Below are 20551 nucleotides of genomic sequence, written 5' to 3' on the forward strand. Positions count from 1 at the left end.
ATTGTTTGGAATTCTAATTATTTTTTCAGTTTAACCTCAAGTATCATTTTTTTCTGGAATAAATTAAAAAATACATTATTTTCTAAAAAAATTAAAACGACTTTAATTACCATTATCTGTTTTTTTTTTCATACAGTTCACCTAATGTTTAAATGAACGAACTACACGCTTTACCTCTCAGTTTGTGGAGTAACTGGGCAAATTGTGGTGAACCTACAAAAAAAAAAACTGATAATTAAAATTTAGAATTTTTTTAAAAAATAATTGATTTTTTAAACTTATTCCAAAAAAATCCTTATACTATATAAAATGAATATGGAATAAGTTTGATGTATATTTTTTTTTTCCTGAAATGTAATTTATTATATATAACCTAAACAATATATTTTTGCTATTTTGAATATTCAAATCCAAAACCTAGTTAGAAGGGTAGATATTTACTATTTTAATTAACTTCATATTTGTTATTATTATAAATATTTAATTTATAAGAAAAGTATATTAATACCTATTAATATATATACTATTATTAAATAATATAAATAATAATTTTATATTTTTTTTGTAATCATACCACTTAAAACTAAAGTTTTTATACATTCCAAACATAATAGATTAACTTAAAATAATTTTCAACCAAATAATTCAACATGAATTAATTAACACATGATTAATTATTCTAAAATACTATTATATAAATAAAGCTATTAAAATATTTTATTCTTTTAAGTTTTAAGTATCCTCATACTAATGATTTAGAATTATATATATTATAATAATTTTCACTTAGCAAAAGCCTGAAATTATTTTTTTATTTATAAAATATAAAAAATGAAAATTTAAAAACTTTCGGTATTTAAAAGTAGTAGAAAGATAACGGAAAATGATTTAAATCATATTAGATAACCAAATTTTTTTAACTGATTCAAAAAACTCTTTTGATTTAAGTTTAAAAATTATTATCAATTACCTATACCTTTTCAGAAGTTCTTAAAATTTAAACAATGATACACATTTAAATTTTTTTATTAATTAAATCTAACTAAATTGATTTAACATAACAAAAATTAATTATAATTATCATTATTCTAAGTCTTATTATTTAATTTGGTTGGTCTTAATTTATAAAAAACTTGAATATGCAACACTATTCTTAAAATTTATTATGGATATTTTTATTAAATTTTATTCCTCTTTTCATATCTATGAATTTAATGCTTATACCCATTTATGGAAACATATTTTACACTTAAATATTCTAGGTGAATAAAATTAATTATCTTTTTATACCTATTACTCATTGTGTAAACAATTATTCATATTAATATACTGTATATACATAAAATAAAAATCAGCCACCAAATTAATTATTTATATAGAATATATATTAAAATATATAATTATATTATATGTATATTAAAATTAGTTATGATTATTATTATTCTAAATTTTATTATTTAACTTAGTTAGTCTCTTAATTCATAAAATTTAGATATATAGTATTACTCTTAAAATTTATTATGGATATTTTTGTTAAATTTTATTCCTCTTTTTAGATCTATGAATTTAATACTTATACGGTTATACCCATATATGAAAACATATTTTACACTTAAATATCGTAGGTCAATAAAATTAATTATCTTTTATACTTATTACTCATTGTGTAAACAATAATTATTCATATTAATATACTGTACATATATAAAAATTCAGTCACTAAATTAGTTATTTACATAGAATAATATATGTTGAAATATATAATTATTATATATATTAAAATCAACCAACCACTAAAATTAGTCATCAATATAAAATATATATTAAAATATAAATATATATTAAAAATTTAAATTATATATAATATTTAGGGTAAATAACAGTATTAAACCAGCTTGCATGAGATTTTATATGATTAAGCCAAACGAAAAAATGAGACATGGATCAACAAAAAGTATGTCTCTATATAATTCTAATCAACCCTATTCGAACTAAAAAGTTTAGTAATTCGAATCAAACCTCTTCGAATTAGTGAGGGAGTTTACAGTCTTATTAGTTCGAATTAGACTGATTTGAATCATGCAGGAAAAGTTCAAATCAACCTTATTCGAATTATGTATAGGGAGTTCGAATCTAGCTGATTCGAATTAGTACTTGAGGAATTCGAATTATAGTTTGAATGAGTCTGTTTCGATTTACTGGCTAATTGAGTTCTATTTATAAATAAAATTTGGACTATTAAATTTAATGCAAAATCAACCTATATAAACATTAATAAAAATTTTGTAATAAAAAAGAGTACTTAACTTATCAATTTTTATATGTTATTTTTAAGTTAATAAATAAATAAATATTAATTTTATTATAATAATAAAAAATTATAACATACTAAAATAGAATACTAAAAACAATACTATATAATTATTAGCATTTAATAATTATTAGCATTTAATCTTTCTATTTTTTATAGCATAGCTTGTTTTTGTTTGGAACGAAGAATAAGATTATAAGAAGAGTCACAAGACAAGTCAACAAAATTATGTAGATTTAACTTAATTTCAAACAAATAAAATAAGCCGAAACTTATAAAGAGGATATGTTTGAAAATTTAAAATTAAATTTGGAAACTTAAATTAAATTTAAAAATTTGGTATATCTTCTACAAGATATGTTTTGATCTTATTCTTCCACTTCTTTGGTGCCACTGTAGCATCCCAACCACAAGAGCCAAAACATGTGTGTATATATATTATATATCATTATATATCATTGTTTAATAAATAAATTAATTTTATTTAAATTGATTTATATACATGTATAAAAATTTATTAAAATTATAAATAAATATTCTACGATGTCATAATAAAGAAGTTGCAATATTTAACTCAAATTTTGAAATTATATATATCGTATTTAATTTAAATTTAAATATAAATAATATCAATTAAATTCATCATTCGGATTACATCAATTTAAAAAAAAAAAAAGACTCTGCTACTTATACACAAACAAACGCAATACTAAAACTAGAATTTGAATTAATTTCAAGTCATATTGTTTCCACAAGGTCGAAGAGTTGGAGAATAAGAGATCAAATTAATTCTAATATTATCCCATTTATGTTCACATATTTCTTTCAATCTCCAACAACTTTGATCATTGAAACAATAATATCCATACACTTTTCTCCCGGTTACAAAAACCAAACAATTCCCATTAACAATTCTAAACCCTTGAACATTAGGATTTTCTTCCTTCAACCCTATCTCTTCAACCTTAATTTCCAAAATCCTTTTCCATTTACTTGACTTTGAATCTATCAAAATCCATATAGTAAAACAACCTTTCATGTACCTAACTAAGCAAAGAGAATGATCCAAATTCTTCTCCTTCCCCCATTCAAAAATTCTTAGATCACAATTCCAATCAAGAGAAGCTTCTAAAGTATCTTCTGGTAGGTTGACCGTCGTTGATTCGCCACCGGCCGCAAAATCATAGGCCATTATATATAGTGGAAGATAATGAGAACCCTTCTTAAAAACAGAAGGACTATTTGAAATCAGAAACAATTTTTCTTGAAGATAAACAGAATTATCGAGTCTCATATTCATTGGACCAACAAAAAAATCATTCTCCATTCTTCTCCATATACCTTCTTTTGACGAATATAATTTAATAATAACATGTTGCCCCCATTCTGGTGTCCCCTCAATCAAAATTATCAAGTAATCATCCAAATAATCCAAACCCTTATTATTCATGCACTTGAAGAAAATATTGGCTTCATGAAAAGGACTTTCAGGTAGAGTGGATGGAGTAGTAATTGGGAGCCATGTTTGTGTTATAGGGTTACATAAACATAGCTCCTTATTACTATTACTTTGACACAAAATTAAACCATTGCTTGAAGCAAGAATTTTTACCTTCTTCAAGAATTGCAAGAAATTTCTAGGCAGCTGCTCATGGAAATTCGATTCTTCTTCTCCAGCCGGTGACGACGGTGACAGTGGCGACAACAGATGGAATAATTCATCCTTGTCGAAGTTATTGAAAAATATTCTTGGTTGAATGAAGATGTAAGTATCATCTTTTAGAGATATATTTTGTGCATGGTTCATCCTAAATCTGGCTCCATGAATTTCATGATGAAGAGATTTGCAAAGAGATTGAAACTTACATATTGATTTTGTTGGAAGAAAGGAAAATATGTGAAGCAATTCATCCTCACACAATGATGCCATATTTTTTTTCTCTTTGTCGAAGTTATATAAAACTCTAGCTCTAGCTGATAATTTGATCCTATACATATTTATATATATAGAAGAAAATTTAATTTAAGTGCTGAATATTGAAAAATTTGGTTTGTTTTCTTTTAAGATCACATTATATTTCTTTCTGATTTGCTTCTTTCTATTTTTAGATATTATTTTACGCGGTAAATAGAATTATCTTTTTATAAAATTAGAATATCTCAATTCAAAATTAGAATATCTTCTTTCAAATATGGTTTAAACTTTAAACCAGCGATAGTAATAAGATATTAATTGTTTTAATGGTTAGAAACTTAAAATCTATTTCGTCAATTTATTATAAGTTTATAACTAATTGGTTGGGTTCAAAATAATGTATTACTTATCAAATCAACCAATAATTATTGGTTCCTGATTCTTTTCACTTATTTTTCGATTGATGTGTAATTATTTTACATGTTAATTAGATACAGTAAAAAAAATAGATATTTATAATAAAATTTTTGTATCAAAATTTTAATATGTTGTAAATTATAATATTTTTTTACTAAAAATTAGACATTTTGTAATTTTTCAACAATTTTTTATAAAAAAATATTTTGTTTCAAAGTTCAAAATTTTAAGAATATTTTGAATCAAAATTGTAATCAGTTTGTTTCAAACTCTTAATTTTTGAATATTGTAGCGCTATACTAGCTCAAATACCCTATAATATACTAATATATTATTTTCATATATAATAACCATATATTATTTTTCAAAAAATTAGTCAATATATATATAATATATATATATATATATATATATATTTAAAATAAGTTAAATAAAATATATATTTATATACAAATATATAGTAGTAATTAATTTTTATATACATATTATTTTTTATTTTATGAAAAATATTTTTTTTGTTTATGATTTCTCTTAGTTTGACAAATTAATGATTAATTCGTTGCGGATTTGAGTATCATTTGAGAATTACCGTTGGCTAATAGATTACTACTACATACACAAAGTAAAATTTAAACTCTTGATATTTATTTAAACAGACGAATAAATTGATCAACTCAAGTTAGTTTATAAATAATTTATTTTATTATTATATAGTATGATTTTTGGTCTTTACATATTGCAACTTAAGACATTTCAGAGGTAAGGTCCGAGGTATCATTGGATGGGCTAAGTCACAACTCACAAGCCTATGAGTTCTGATCCAACTCAAAGTTTTTGGATTGACAAAGGCTAATGGATCGGAAACTTTGTTATCTCATAATAAGTCACACTGTTCAAGTTGGGTTTTGGATTGAAAAGTTTGCAATTCATGAAAGAGCATGTTTGGGAACTCAGACAAAAAGAACTTGTTTTTCAAAAACCGTTTTTTCTTTCAAAAATAAATTATGTTTGGGTATAAATATGAAAATAGCTTATAATCAAAATACTAATTTTAAGCTAAAAAATAATGCTACGTGCACACTAAAATCAGTTACTAAAGTCAGCTATCAGTATAAAATATATACCAAATACAAATACAAGTTGAAAATAAATAAAATCACACATGTTTATATACACAAATACATTGGTGGTTGATTTTAGTGGCTGATTTTAGTGACTAATTTTAGTGTACGAATAATATTTCTGAAAAATAATTTATAAGTGAAAATAATATTTTGAAGTTTATGATTATAAGCAAAAGTGCATTGTTTGGAATTCTAATTATTTTTTCAGTTTAACCTCAAGTATCATTTTTTTTTTCTGGAATAAATTAAAAAATACATTATTTTCTAAAAAAATTAAAACGACTTTAATTATCATTATCTGTTTTTTTTCATACAGTTCACCTAATGTTTAAATGAACGAACTACACGCTTTTACCTCTCAGTTCATTGAATGACTAGGCAAATTGTGAACTTCTAGTTTGTGGAGTAACTGGACAAATTGTGGTGAACCTAAAAAAAAAAAAAAAAAAAAAACTGATAATTAAAATTTAGAATTTTTTTTAAAAATTGATTTTTTAAATTTATTCTAAAAAGAATCCTTATATTATATAAAATGAATATGGAATAAGTTTGATGTATGTTTTTTTTCGTGAAATGTAATTTTTCGTGAAATGTAATTTATTATATATAACCTAAACAATATATTTTTGCTATTTTGAATATTCAAATCCAAAACCTAGTTAGAAGGGTAGATATTTACTATTTTAATTAACTTCATATTTATTATTATTATTATTATAAATATTTAATTTATAAGAAAAGTAGAGTAGTACCTATTAATATATATACTATTATTAGATAATATAAATAATAATTTTATAGTTATTTTTGTAATCTTACCACTTAAAACGAAATTTTGTATACATTCCAAACATAATAGATTAACTTAAAATAATTTTCAACCAAATAATTCAACATGAATTAATTAACACATGATTAATTATTCTAAAATACTATTATATAAATAAAATTATTAAAATATTTTATTCTTTTAAGTTTTAAGTATTCTCAGACTAATGATTTAGAATTATATATATTCTAATAATTTTTACTGAGCAAAAGTCTGAAATTATTTTTTTTATTTATAAAATATAAAAAATAAAAATTGTAAAACTTTCTGTATTTAAAAGTAGTAGAAAGATAACGGAGAATGATTTAAATCATATTATCAATTACCTATACCTTTTCAGAAGTTTTTAAAATTTAAACAATGGTACATATTTAAATTTTTTTTGTTAATTAAGTCCAACTAAATTAATTTAACATAACAAAAATTAATTATAATTACTATTATTCTAAATTTTATTATTTAATTTAATTAGTCTTGATTTATAAAAAAATTGAATATGTAACATTATTCTTAAATTTATTATGGATATTTTTATTAAATTTTGTTCCTCTTTTCAGATCTATGAATTTAATGCTTATACCCATTTATGGAAACATATTTTACACTTAAATATCCTAGGTCAATAAAATTAATTATCTTTTATACCTATTACTCATTATGTAAACAATTATTGATATTAATATGCTGTATATACATAAAATAAAAATCAGCCATTAAATTAATTATTTATATAGAATATATATTAAAATATATATTAAAGTTAGTTATAATTATTATTATTCTAAATTTTATTATTTAACTTGATTAATTTTGATTCATAAAAAATTTAGATATATAATATTACTCTTAAAATTTATTATGGATATTTTTATTAAATTTTATTCCTCTTTTTAATTAGATCTAATAATTTAATGCTTATACCCATATATGAAAACATATTTTACACTTAAATATTCTAGGTCAATAAATTAATTATCTTTTATACTTATTACTCATTGTGTGAACAATTATTCATATTAATATACTGTATATACATAAAAAATCAGTCACTAAATTAGTTATTTACATAAAATATATGTTAAAATATATAATTGTATTATGTATATATTAAAATTAGTCATCAAAATTAGTCATTAGTATACAATATATATTAAAATATAAATATATATTAAAAAAATTAAATTATATATATTTATATATAAATACATTAATAATTAATTTTAATGACTAATTTTAATATATAAATAATATTTTTGTAAAACATAAAATATATATTTTTTTAAAAATAAAATATTATTCATTGAATAATATATGTATTTATATAAAAATATACGATAATTAATTAATAACTAATTTTTTATATACATATAATATTTTTATTATTTATATAAATAAAATTAATTAAATAATTATATAAAATATTATTAATGTATTAAAATTAAATTTTAAATTCATACATGCCATTGTATACACGAAACGTTGATAATCATAAAACTCTAGAACATTTTTTTTAATTAAATAAAAAACTTAAATTTTATTATATTGGCGGTATAAATAATTTTATATTTTATATAATTATTTAATCAAATTAATACGTTTTAATAATTTTTGAAATTTATGTGATAATATAATTAAATATAAATTTAATTTTTATATATTATCAATGTAAAAATATTTTTAATTATCAGTATATGAAAATTAAAATTATTAAATATTTATATAAATTATTATTTTTATCTTATGAAACTTTGATAAATTTTTTTGAAGTATTTCAGTATTTGTGTTTTTCAAATTTTATAAGTATAAGCTCTTTATTTTTTATTTATTAAATTAAAAAAACTGTATAATCATGTACTTGTGCTTGTAACTTTTAAAAGATATAAATATTTTTAAAAGTATTTAAAATAAAATTTTTAAAAATAATTTATATTTATTAAAATTAAAAAATCTAATATAATCTCATATATTAATTAATATCTAAATTTAATTTTTACGTTAACGTCAATTATAATATTTTTAAATTTAAAAAAATATTTTATGAAACACATAAATTTATTATTATTTATATTTGTTAAAAGTTATTTTTAATTTAATTTTTATAAATTATTTTTTAAAAATAAAAATTTTATCAAACGCGATGTGATGTGAGTTTATAGAAATTGATTCTAAATAAACATTTATAAAAAGAAAAGAAATTGCAGGAGAGAAGAGGCAGGGAAAGAAACGAAAATCTGGCGGCGGATGCAGAAACCACACTGTCCACACTGAGACACCGAAACTCTCATCGTATATAAAGTGGTTTGCTTGGCATTCGTGCAAATCCCTCACAATCAGATCCAACGGCTGACACCAAACCCCATTCGTGAAATCCAACGGCCACAAGAACGACCGCGTTTACGAAACAAACCCAACCCATGTATCCTTCATCCTCTTAAGTTTAGTTATACCCTTCCACCGCGCCCCGCTCTCTTTCTCTCTTTCTCTCTCTTCCCAATTTTCCCAGATTCACCTCTTTCTCTCTCTAAAACTAAAAAACCTCACTCCTCACCCGTTTCTGTTACAGAGAGAGAAAGTTTCTCTGTTATTGTTGTAACCGTTTCTTTCTTTTTCAGTTAACAAGATGGAACAATCCAACGGTTCTGATTCGCCGCAGCAAAACCAACACAAACAACAGCAACCGTCGTCAGACAACCATCAACCGCAACAACCGAAGCAGCAACAACGGCAACATCCACCGGCCGTTGCGGTGCCGACGCAGCAGTGGATGCCGTATCCTGCGGCGGCCATGGTAATGCAGCACCACATGTTGCCGCCGCAGCACTACGCGCCGCCTCACTACGTGCCTTATCACCATCCCTACCACGCGCCGGCTCCACCTCCTCCGCCTCACGTGGCTCACCACAACCACCAGCAGCACCAGCATGGATCCGGCGGCGGTGAGAACAAGACGGTTTGGGTTGGAGATTTGCATCACTGGATGGATGAGAACTATCTCCATCGATGCTTCGCTTCCGCCGGAGAGGTCGTATCCATATTTTCCGTTAATTCTGTTATATTTTCAGAGAAAGCTATATATCTTATTGGTTTTTTCTTTCTAACATATATCTTTTTGAGTTGATTTAAGTAACGTGAAAGCTTTTACTTCAGTTGGTTATTTGGTGTGTATAATTTGTAATTTTTAATAGCTAAGCTTGGATTTAGCATGTAAATGCATTTAGTTGTGGTATTCTAATAGTTATGGTATTGATAATGAAGTATAATGATTTTTCAAATAATGATAGTTTAGAGAAAATATATATGTTAAAATGCAAATGTTCAAATAGTTGCTTGTGATGGTGTCTCTTAAGTTTTAATGGGTTATAGATTTGTAGTATCTTTTATAAGCTGTCATTGTGCTTTGAAGCTTATCTCAGCCTTGAATCGAAGCAAACTTTTATAAGCTTTACTTTGTTTAATTTTTACTTTTATATGGCCTGTAAAACTGAAATTCAATAAAAGAAAACCAAATTAATCTAAGGTTGGATGTAAGTGAAAAGAGGTTTATATTCACATTGCACAGAAGTTATGATGTAAGGTTGTATGCTTTATTTTACTCATTTTCATCAAGTACCGATTTAGTAATGTAATATTTTAAATTTAATATAGCAATGTAAATATTTTCGTGGAAATGAAGGTGTTGTGCATTTATTTGGTCTAGTTTGCATATAAGAGTTTTCCCTTTGTAGAATACAGAAGGACCACACTCATTGATGATAAGTTCGGAATTTTTCTTATATTTAAAGATTAAAGTTTGAAGAATCTAGTGGGAAATGTAGATGTTGTTGATCGTTTTCTTCTCTTTGTAGTGCATATTCATTCATATCTTAGTGCTTTAACATGATATTTATCGTGGTTGAAATTTTTTTATTATGATTATAGTGAATTACATTGAGATATTATTATTGAAGAGAGAGTCACAGAAATGTTATACACAAGAACAAAATGTTATATTAGAAGGAAGTATGCTTCACTCATACAAGTGCCTATACTAATCTTTGAAACTAGATCTTGTGCATTATTTAGTCTATTACTTAGATTACATAAAAAATATATCGGAACTAAGATTATGTGTTTGTATGATTATATAACTTTGGAAAGGTGACACAGTCTCTACTTTGTTGCCGCTCTAGTTTGATGAAAATTAACTGGAATTTTGAAATCTTAACTTGTTTCAACATCAAATGCTTCTTGTGCTTCTCTTATGGCTTCATTTACAAACCTATAGTATTGCTACTTACTGTTACCATATGGTTTTGCAGATTTCATCCATCAAGGTTATTCGCAATAAGCAGACTGGTCTATCAGAGGGTTATGGATTTGTTGAATTTCATTCACATGCCACGGCTGAGAAGATTTTACAGAGTTATGCTGGAATTTTGATGCCGAACACAGAGCAACCTTTCCGCCTGAACTGGGCGACATTTAGTACAGGAGAGAAGTCCTCAGACAATGTTCCTGATCTTTCTATTTTTGTAGGAGATTTAGCTGCAGATGTTACAGATAGTTTGTTGCATGAAACGTTTGCTAGTGTGTTTCCTTCTGTTAAAGCTGCAAAAGTTGTCTTTGATGCCAATACTGGCCGTTCAAAGGGCTACGGTTTCGTTAGGTTTGGAGATGATAGCGAGAGGACGAAAGCTATGACTCAAATGAATGGCGTTTACTGTTCTAGCAGGCCTATGCGTATTGGCGCTGCAACTCCAAGGAAATCATCTGGCCATCAAGGTATCCCAAATCACATTACTTGTTTCTGAGTTCTGGCATGGAATTTACTCTTTGGGGACTTTGAGAATTACATTTTTATTCTCATATAAGCAACAGTATTATGGTTGAATTGATGATTATCTCAATTTCTATTTCTGGAATCTAGATGGTGAATAAATGCCGTGACATGACACCTATTTTGTATTTTAAGGAATGAACATTGAATTTATTTGCTGATTTATTAATAAACCACTTCTAATAATGTGAGCCAAGCTCAAGTGTCATTGGTCTGCAGCATGGTATCTTTGTACATACTACTTAGTAGGCAAATAGAACTACTTGAATTCATTTTTTCATCAATTTGTTCTTGTCTTGGTTTCCCATCCCTTCAATTTGATTTTGATAATAGAGATGTGCTCTTTTCTAAATTTGTTTATCCATTGCATGTTGCAACAAGAGTTTGAAATACCTGTACTGAATATATTCAAAATTTTCTGTTTCGTTTTATAGGAGGCCAGGCAAATGGCGCATCCAGCCAATCTGAAGCAGATTCTACAAACACAACTGTGAGTTTCCCACTCAGTTATTAGCTTTTGTATTTTTATGCTTTCTCCTAACCGATATTTTATGATAGATATTTGTTGGAGGACTCGACCCTAATGTTACAGATGAAGATCTTAGGCAGCAATTCTCTCAGTATGGTGAGATAGTATCTGTTAAGATACCTGTTGGAAAGGGGTGTGGTTTTGTCCAATTTGCAATCAGGTAAACTTTCTGGCACTCTTGAATCATTGCTTTTTCATGGAGCCAGAGAGGACATGTTGCCTATTCTCTTTATTTATGTAATAACTTCATATCATTCTGAACAACCACCTCTCCAGAAATAATGCTGAAGAGGCATTGCAGAAGCTAAATGGGACAGTGATTGGCAAGCAAACAGTTCGTCTTTCTTGGGGCCGTAATCCAGCAAATAAGCAGGCAATTTCCTCTTTCACGTATTCTCATGCATGTTCAAATAGATTTTCATGGCCAATAACTGTCTCAAGTCATATAGATTCAGTTAAGTTTTTATGCTAGCTGTCGAGGGCCTAACACAACCCTCCTCCTTTATCCTGGCTTGGAACTGGCTATGTAACATAGGTGGAAGATGCAAAATATAAAGACACTAAAAGAATAGGGGCAGAGAAAAAGTTGTCCTAAGACAGAGATTTTGTCTGCCTCTCTACCTATATCTTTCTGGAGACAGGTTTCGTCTCCCGTATTTCTATCCTGGGGACAATCTCCAAATGTGGCCTTAGTCTGCAAGAACAAGTATTTTTTATGATTATCCATCTAGGGATACCATTTCTTGCACCTAACTTAAGGGATGTGAACCTTTTTGGTCCTTGGCTGCTTATATCAACAAATTTGAAGTTTTCTGAATTCATTTTTAAAAATGTTATTAGAACATTAGTGATAGAATAGTACTGACTGGATTTTCTTCATGTTGTATGTCTTTAAATTGCATTTGTGATGACCTCAACGGGTATTTCTTTGGAGAACAGTTTAGAATGGACTTTGGTGGCAACCACTGGAGTGGCACCTATTACGGAGCCCCTGTTTATGATGGTTATGGATATGCATTGCCTCCTCCTCATGATCCAAGCATATATGCTGCTGCCTACGCTGCTTACCCTATCTATGGAGGCCACCAACAACAAGTAAACTGAAGAAACAAAGTGCAACTGCAGGAGTAGCTCCTCTCACAAGTCACAACAACAGCATCATGCTTGAATGAGGAAAATTAACTCTTGATTTGTAACTTGCTTGATCTGTTGAAAATTCTGATAAGAACCCCCTCCTAATTGTGGAGTGGAGTTGAATTTTGGCATCCTGAAGTAGCACTTTAGGGATTAATTTAATGATATGATTACATTCATAGGAAAGTAACTATAATGAGGAACTTGTTTATTGGAATAATTTAAGTATGAAAGATTTGAGTGTGCTTGCTTGACATATTGTGTCTCCTTTGCTTTTGATAGCTTTTCTTCTTTTGCCAAATCAGTTGACTATTTGATTTCACAATTATTCAGATCCTACATATCATTCAATCATTCATTTTAGTCTTTTCTATGAAACTTCAGGTTCTTTCATTGGAATTCGTGTGCATATTAGGTATGTTAAATATCCTTTGAAATAAGCAGTGAAATGAATTATTTATACACTCTTTTTAAACACACGGTTGGAGCCATTCTATTTTTTGTTTATCTTTTCCCCCTGAATTAGGCATGAGACTCATCTACCAAGATTTCACATCATTTTTTTCATAACCAATATACTTTAGAGAATTTTAATTCTTTGGTGGAAGTTCTCCATTGAGAAAATATGAGATCATGGTTAGTGCCCTCTGAGGTTGGTAGCTTGGAACAGTGTGCCCTGCTCCTCTTACAGTTACAAGAGTGAGCCCTTTATACCCAACAACATATCCTCCAACCTGCATATTTTGCATGTAATTATGTCACCTAATTGCAACCTCTAATGTTCTATATAGACAAGGATACGTACATAATGGCCTATCAATATTAAAATATGTTGATATATTAATTAATATAATTCTAAATTCATCACCTGATTGGCAGAATACCATGAACGCCAAGGTGTTTGTACTGGAAGTTTGAGGGCATTTATTGAATACCTAGATGAAGTTATGGGAACTCGACCATCTGTGTCGCCACTGCATTACATTATTAAATAAACAACAACAATAAATAATGTCACACATGTAGCCAAGCCTTCATTAAATCATTGTATATCTTGAATTCAAGTGGTAAATGAAAACTAGTGTCTTACCTATAAATCCAGATGCTTATGTTACTTGATATTAATCTATTTATAGTTGGTAGAATACTTGCTGGACTATCCGTCCATCCCACCAGGCTGTGATTATGACAGATAAAAGGAATTCATGGAGTATAATTGATGTTGTGATTATGGCATTATTATGGGAAGGGAAACAAATTTATTGAAGATCGAACCTGTTTTTCAAGTATCTATCATTATTTTGGATTCTATTCACTTTTTTTGTTTCTATTGAGTCGAGAAATAGGTTTAATTGTCTATTATACAAGATTTTTTATGGATAACTCAAATCGAACCAATTGGATACCTGCAAGAAGACCAATTTGTGGCTTTAGCATGAAGGGCCTTTTGAACTTCTGGGAGATTCAAGTAGGACATTGTGTAATGATCAGAACAAGGGTCGAAATCATTGCCCTACAATGTTGGATATGGTTTCATTGACACACATATAAACCATGAAAGTTGAGATGAAAACTTCACAATTATTTTAATGAAAAACAACAAGTCGAGATGTAATTAGAAGATGAAAGTTGTTTGGTTACAAATGATGAAAAAAACTTGCCTAAATATATTAGCATTTACCGTTCATTAAAAAAAATCACCTTTTTTTTTTAATTAACCAATTAACATGAGATACTACAACTTACAGGAGATTTTGATGAAGATGAAGAATCACAAGGTGGAGCATATATGTTGTATATGTCAATATCACCAACTTCAACATCAGCCATGTTCATATATTTGATGCATTCATAAGAGAAATTACCGCTAACATAGTCACAATATTTTTCAATTCCAGAATGGGATTCGTCAGAGCTTAGAGCATGTGACCAATAATAATCATACATACCCTTTGTACACAAATTATCATCTATCCATCCATTTCCAACCTGCATGTATCAGTGTATTAAAATTAAATTGCTCGAATATAAATGTGTATGTGTGTGTTGAGTGTTGACTAACCGCAATTCCTTTTAAGTTGATAACTGTTTGGTGAATTGACGCTGCAATGTTATTATATGAGAGAATAGTGTGAGCAAGCTGAGGGACATAATGGCCAGCATAGCTTTCTCCAGTTATGAAGAAGTCACGTGTTTTGTAGTGTGGGAATCTCTCAAGCCACTTCACAAGGAATGTGTAAGAATCCAAGGCGGTGATGCTGTCACCAATTTCAGCATAGTCCGAGGAAGTGTTTGAATATGAAAATCCAACACCTGCTGGTGATTCTAGGAAAATCACGTTTGCAACTGCCATGTTTTACATACAACAAAACCATCCTTAGTTTTGAGGGAGTTAGTTAAAAGTCTTTTTTTTTAAGATATTTTTAAATAATTAAAATTTAATACATATAATTGATTAAATTATATTATTTTTATCAAATAAATTGATTTGGCCAAAAAATCAATAAATTATATCTTGAATCAATCTAAATTAATATTTTTTTATAAAAAGTAATTAAAATATTTCTATTATAAAAGTTTATTAAAATATTCTTTTATATATATATTTTAAGAACCCTAAATTTTAATCCCTTTTTTTTCTTTGTGTCGTTATAGAGTTAGAATTTAAAATTTTTAAAATTAAAAAATATATATAATAAAAATATTTTAGTCATTTTCTATAATAAAGTTATTGTAGTCATTTTTTATAGAAAAGAATATTAATTTAAATTGGTTCAAGATTTGGTTTACCAATTTTTTTATCAAATCAATTTGTTTGATCTAATTTTAACAAAAAATAATATAGTTTAATCAATTATATGTATTAAATTTTAGTTAATAACAAATATCTTTAAAAAAAGATATCAGAATATCTCTCTAGTTTTGATCTGTTATGAGTATGACTCTGGTCACTCAATACTAATTTGTTAAATATATAACTATTTATATCGATCAACTTTTGAATCAGTAATTTTGACTATTATTTAACAAATAAATATAAATATTAAATTATTTTTAATAAATAAATTTTATTAATTTATATATATAAATTTTAAAAAATATGAGTATAAATTATATTAATTCATGTATATAATAATAGTGAAAAAAAAAGAAGGAAAATTCCACCTTACTAATAATAGTGAATGCTTACCATTGTTCCATGAATATGGATTTCTGTAAAGTGTTCTTCCATCACTATTGATTCTAAAAGGTCCCAATTCTTCCATTGCTCCAAACCCCAGAGAAGAGCACCCTGGCCCTGCATATGCATTTTTCATTAACATATTATACATTGCCAGTTTTAGAGTGATATAGCTGTTATTTTCATTGATCCCTCTTATATTTAAAAAAAAAAAAAAACGCTTAAAAAATATATATTAGTTAACAAATTTTATTATAAAATAATTAAATCTGAAAATATTATTATACAATAATTTTTTTTAAGAAGAGATCAATTTGTGTCAGAAAATTTTAGAATAAAAATTTAAAATACTCGATCTAAAATTTTTTGAAAATTAATTTAAATATGTAATCAGTAAAATAATGCATGTAATAATATGGATTTTTTTTTTCTCTTTGAAATAAGTAATTTACAATTAAAAGTATGCACTCAGACTTTTCCTCCATTTAAATTCTCCGAGTTATGTAGTATTCAAGTTGTTGTTGTTGAAAAAATCAATAAGGAATTGATGTGATAATATTTAATATTTAATATTCAATTAAATTATATTTTACATCATTTTATTATAACTTTATCTAACTATTATACATGTTGAAATTATATCTACCAAAGAATTTCTCTATGTGCACTTTTGTGGGCCTAAAGTCGGCTGATAATAACTATAGCCTTTTATTTTATTTTTATTCTTTTCTTTGTTTGCTTTGACAATAGACAATTAATATTGCCAAATATGACATTGAAAAGAGAAATTCTATAGCCCTCTTCTTTATAGATACACATATATGAGTAGGGTATCAAATGAGCCTAAATTCCTCGGGTTAATTTGTGTAATTTGTTAAACAGATATTTGGAGGGACTAAAAATTTATAATTGTTATAATAAAAAAATTCGTTTAATTCGTATCGTTTAATACATGAATTTTGGCAGATTTTAACGGAGTGGAATGGACTTATTTAAAAAAAAAATATTTTAAGATAATAATTCAATTTAAAATATTATTTTTGTGTTTGTATTTAAAATATTTGTTTTACTTTAAATTATAATTTGAACAATATTTAATTGATTAGAAAATTGGACAATATTTAATTATATATTTTAGATAATATTTTGCTTTCAACAATATTAATTTTATTATTTTATTTTAAAAAATTTAGTTAATAATTATGTTTATTAGATATTTAAAATTATAAAAATGTTTATGAATTTAGAGATTATAAAGAGATATTTATTATTTAAATAATAATCTAAAGAATTTAGTTAGACAATAATGTACAAATTTTATATTGTTAATACATTATTAAAACTGAATCTTAAATAAAGTCAACATATAAAAAAAAATCATATTCCATTTAACATTAAACATGTGAATATTGATGCGATATTGAATAGCAAATAAGTTTTACCAAAACTTTTCTAAAAAATAAGAAACAAATTAAATTTTAACATGCAATGTTTCTTAATTTATAAATTATAATTGATGATTCAAAAGCAGTGAGAGGCATATATAGAACCTCAAGAACCAATGAGAGAAACAATTGTGTGTGTGATCAATGGAGTCACACATATGCATTATTATCATGTTCTGTGGTAGACATGGATAATTGCTTTCGTGTTGGAATTCCATTAGCAATATTAATGGGTTCAAGTTATTAGGCCATAGATTAGGAATAATGAATCATGTAATCAAATAGTAACAATTAGCTTAGTGGTGGAATAACATTTTTTTTTGTATATATTTATCTTATGTTTGAGTTAACATTAATTAATTCTTGATTTTTTCCATTACTAATATTTGCTTCCTAATATTCCCCAAAATTATATTGTTATTTTTTATTAGGATATAACAACTCATCAATCATCATCATCATGGTCGTGTTTCCGTGTTTGGCTAAGGAATATTTGGAGTGGGGTCACTAACTATCCCATTCAATAATCAAAACTATTCAATCCTCATCATATATGTTTTTTTTTTTTTCCAATATACATTATTAACTTAAAAGAATTTAATTTTGATACACTATCTATGTAAGATAATTTTACACGTGCATCTAATTACATAATGTCATATTAGTAAAAATAACTATTTTTTATATTAATTGCGTGAATTATATATCATCCAAAAAAACGAATGTGAAATTCACGATTATATAAAATGTTTTACACTGTTAGTACATTAAAATTAAACTCTTGCCTTAATTCAAATTAGTAAATATATATTAACTAAATATATATTATTAAACTAAGTTATTGAGAGTTAAAATTGGATGAAACATATACCTCCATTGAGCCATAGAAGAAGAGGGTTGGTGGAAGAATTTTGAGGTGATTCAACAAAGTAGTAGAAGAGTGCTTTCCCTTTGTTTGCATCAAGAGTTATATAGCCAGCATATTGATCAAAATCCACTCCTTCAGGTTGTCCTGGTAGACCTTCAACTTTATCATCTTCTTTAAGCTTAGATTCTTGATCATCATCATCATCAACAACATGTAGTTGTGGAAGATGAGAAAGGAAAGCTTCTAATGATGATGATGATGGATTGTTGTTATTATTATTATGAGACCTCTTTGAATGAATGAACTTAGAGAGGTGTTCACCTTGTTGGTTAGGATTGGCCTTGCATGTGGTGATGATGATGATGGACAAATTCATGAACAAAAGTAGTTTCAAAGATATCATCATAAGATTCATCTCTTCTCTTTATGTTATGTTGGAGTAAGTGTATTGTGTATTGTTTCTTGTGTTATATGTTAACTTCAATCATATACATATATGGTGGCTATATAAGTTTGATAATGTTTAAAAAATATTCTAAAAATTTAGAATAATATCTTATTATAATATTAAAAATACTTTTAATTTAAAAAATGTAAAAAATGTGATCTCAATTTAAAATGTATGTTAACAAAGTTATATAACAATCACTATAGCATAATAATAATAATAGATTCTATTATATATATATATATATAGTTAATTATCTAATTTATTATTTAAAAAATATTTTATTTAAAGTGTTGAACGGGATTCATTGATAGAGTAAAATAATATTTTTATATTGTTAATACATAATAATTAAATAATTAATCAAATCTCAACTTTATTTAAAGAGTTACGTATAAAGTTAATTAGTTATATCAATTCAGTTTAAACTATTTTATCGATTATAAAAATAATATCTAAAGATTGAATTCTAAGTTTTTCGCACGTACAGTTTTGATATTATGTCATAAAATAATTTTTTTTTTTAAAATTTAAACTAATAAAAAGAGACAACATGAATAGTTATATTCCTAATATCCTTCTTTAAGTAAGAGTCTCTTTTAAATATATTTAATTTTTATATAAGATTATTTTTTTTTTGTTATTTTTAACTAAATTATATAAAGCATATCACTTTTATTAATTTTATAAAGAACGAATAAAAGACTGAATTAGTAGTGTTTATAATGGCAAAAAATCCTTAATTTATTAGGTATTACATATTATTTTAACCAATTCAGAAGTAGTTCAGCTTTATGAATTGATATGACTTAAGTTCTAATTCTTGGACTTTTTTTCAAGGGTCATGAATATAATCTTTAAATATCAACATTATAAATACTTATTAAACTTCAAAATATGAAATGAACTTAAATTCGGGATGGTGAGCCTTCATTCCTTTCAAATTAAATTGTATTAATTTTTCAATAAATAAAAAAGTAATGACTAGCTATATGTTATAATTAAACACTTAGTCAATATTAAGCATATTGCATGTAATCTAACGACAGCTAAAAAGACGAGCTTATATAAGTCTACATTGACTAACTTTTTTTCTGATATTGATTAAATATGTGTAATTTGTTATTATTAAATAATTAAGGGTTATACTACGTGACATGTGTCACTAAAATTAGCTACCAAAATTAACCATCAATATAAAATACATACTAAAATATAAATACACTATGAAAATAAATTAAATCACACATATATTTATATACAAATATATTAGTGGCTGATTTTAGTTGTTAATTTTAGTGTACAAATAGCATTTCTCTTAAATTAAAGTACCAAAAAATATACCTAACAAGGAGAAATTGCCAATTACCTTTTGCATGTGCCGCTAAATAATAAATTAAAAGTGATTATATATGAAAAAGACATATTCTCGCGTGATGTGGTTTGTGGTACTCAATTAATAACTATTGATGATGTTACACATGCACATATAATAACACCGTACCATAATTCATTTATAGTTTATTAAAATTTA

The 20551-nt window shown here is 25.9% G+C and overlaps 3 protein-coding genes across 4 annotated transcripts; 1 reads left to right on the top strand and 2 right to left on the bottom strand.

Moving 5' to 3' along the window:
- Positions 1–3044: 3044 nt before the first annotated feature.
- LOC107647778 (uncharacterized) lies at positions 3045–4241 on the bottom strand. Its single transcript, XM_016351827.1, has one exon. The coding sequence runs from the start codon at positions 4239–4241 to the stop codon at positions 3045–3047; it is 1197 nt and encodes a 398-aa protein (XP_016207313.1).
- Positions 4242–8804: 4563 nt separating this feature from the next.
- On the top strand, positions 8805–13331 carry LOC107605693 (polyadenylate-binding protein RBP47). The gene is made up of 6 exons (XM_016307656.3): positions 8805–9618; positions 10895–11357; positions 11847–11902; positions 11971–12101; positions 12218–12314; positions 12881–13331. The coding sequence occupies exons 1-6, from the start codon at positions 9217–9219 to the stop codon at positions 13043–13045; spliced, it is 1314 nt and encodes a 437-aa protein (XP_016163142.1). The 5' UTR covers positions 8805–9216; the 3' UTR covers positions 13046–13331.
- A 174-nt stretch (positions 13332–13505) lies between these two features.
- LOC107647779 (serine carboxypeptidase 1) lies at positions 13506–19050 on the bottom strand. 2 transcript variants are annotated; one of them, XM_088490059.1, is made up of 8 exons: positions 18573–19050; positions 16266–16373; positions 15138–15421; positions 14822–15064; positions 14482–14588; positions 14166–14252; positions 13944–14049; positions 13506–13809 (listed from the first exon to the last, which is right to left on the bottom strand). In XM_088490059.1, the coding sequence occupies exons 1-8, from the start codon at positions 18982–18984 to the stop codon at positions 13666–13668; spliced, it is 1491 nt and encodes a 496-aa protein (XP_088346185.1). In that variant the 5' UTR covers positions 18985–19050; the 3' UTR covers positions 13506–13665. The 2 variants fall into 2 exon arrangements, with proteins under 2 accessions (XP_088346185.1, XP_088346186.1); XM_088490060.1 differs by lacking the exon at positions 14166–14252.
- Positions 19051–20551: the final 1501 nt, after the last annotated feature.

This window comes from Arachis ipaensis, chromosome B6 (assembly GCF_059453495.1).
Source record: "Arachis ipaensis isolate K30076 ecotype BB chromosome B6, ASM5945349v1, whole genome shotgun sequence".
Lineage (NCBI taxonomy): Eukaryota > Viridiplantae > Streptophyta > Magnoliopsida > Fabales > Fabaceae > Arachis > Arachis ipaensis.

Coding starts and splice junctions, on each gene's coding strand:
- LOC107605693 (XM_016307656.3), top strand. CDS start 9,217: ATGGAACAATCCAACGGTTCTGATTCGCCGCAGCAAAACCAACACAAA. Junction 9,619..10,894: donor GCTTCGCTTCCGCCGGAGAG/GTCGTATCCATA, acceptor ATGGTTTTGCAG/ATTTCATCCATCAAGGTTAT. Junction 11,358..11,846: donor GAAATCATCTGGCCATCAAG/GTATCCCAAATC, acceptor TTCGTTTTATAG/GAGGCCAGGCAAATGGCGCA.
- LOC107647778 (XM_016351827.1), bottom strand. CDS start 4,241: ATGGCATCATTGTGTGAGGATGAATTGCTTCACATATTTTCCTTTCTT.
- LOC107647779 (XM_088490059.1), bottom strand. CDS start 18,984: ATGAATCTTATGATGATATCTTTGAAACTACTTTTGTTCATGAATTTG. Junction 16,374..18,572: donor TCTTCTATGGCTCAATGGAG/GTATATGTTTCA, acceptor ATGCATATGCAG/GGCCAGGGTGCTCTTCTCTG. Junction 15,065..15,137: donor TCAACTTAAAAGGAATTGCG/GTTAGTCAACAC, acceptor TGATACATGCAG/GTTGGAAATGGATGGATAGA.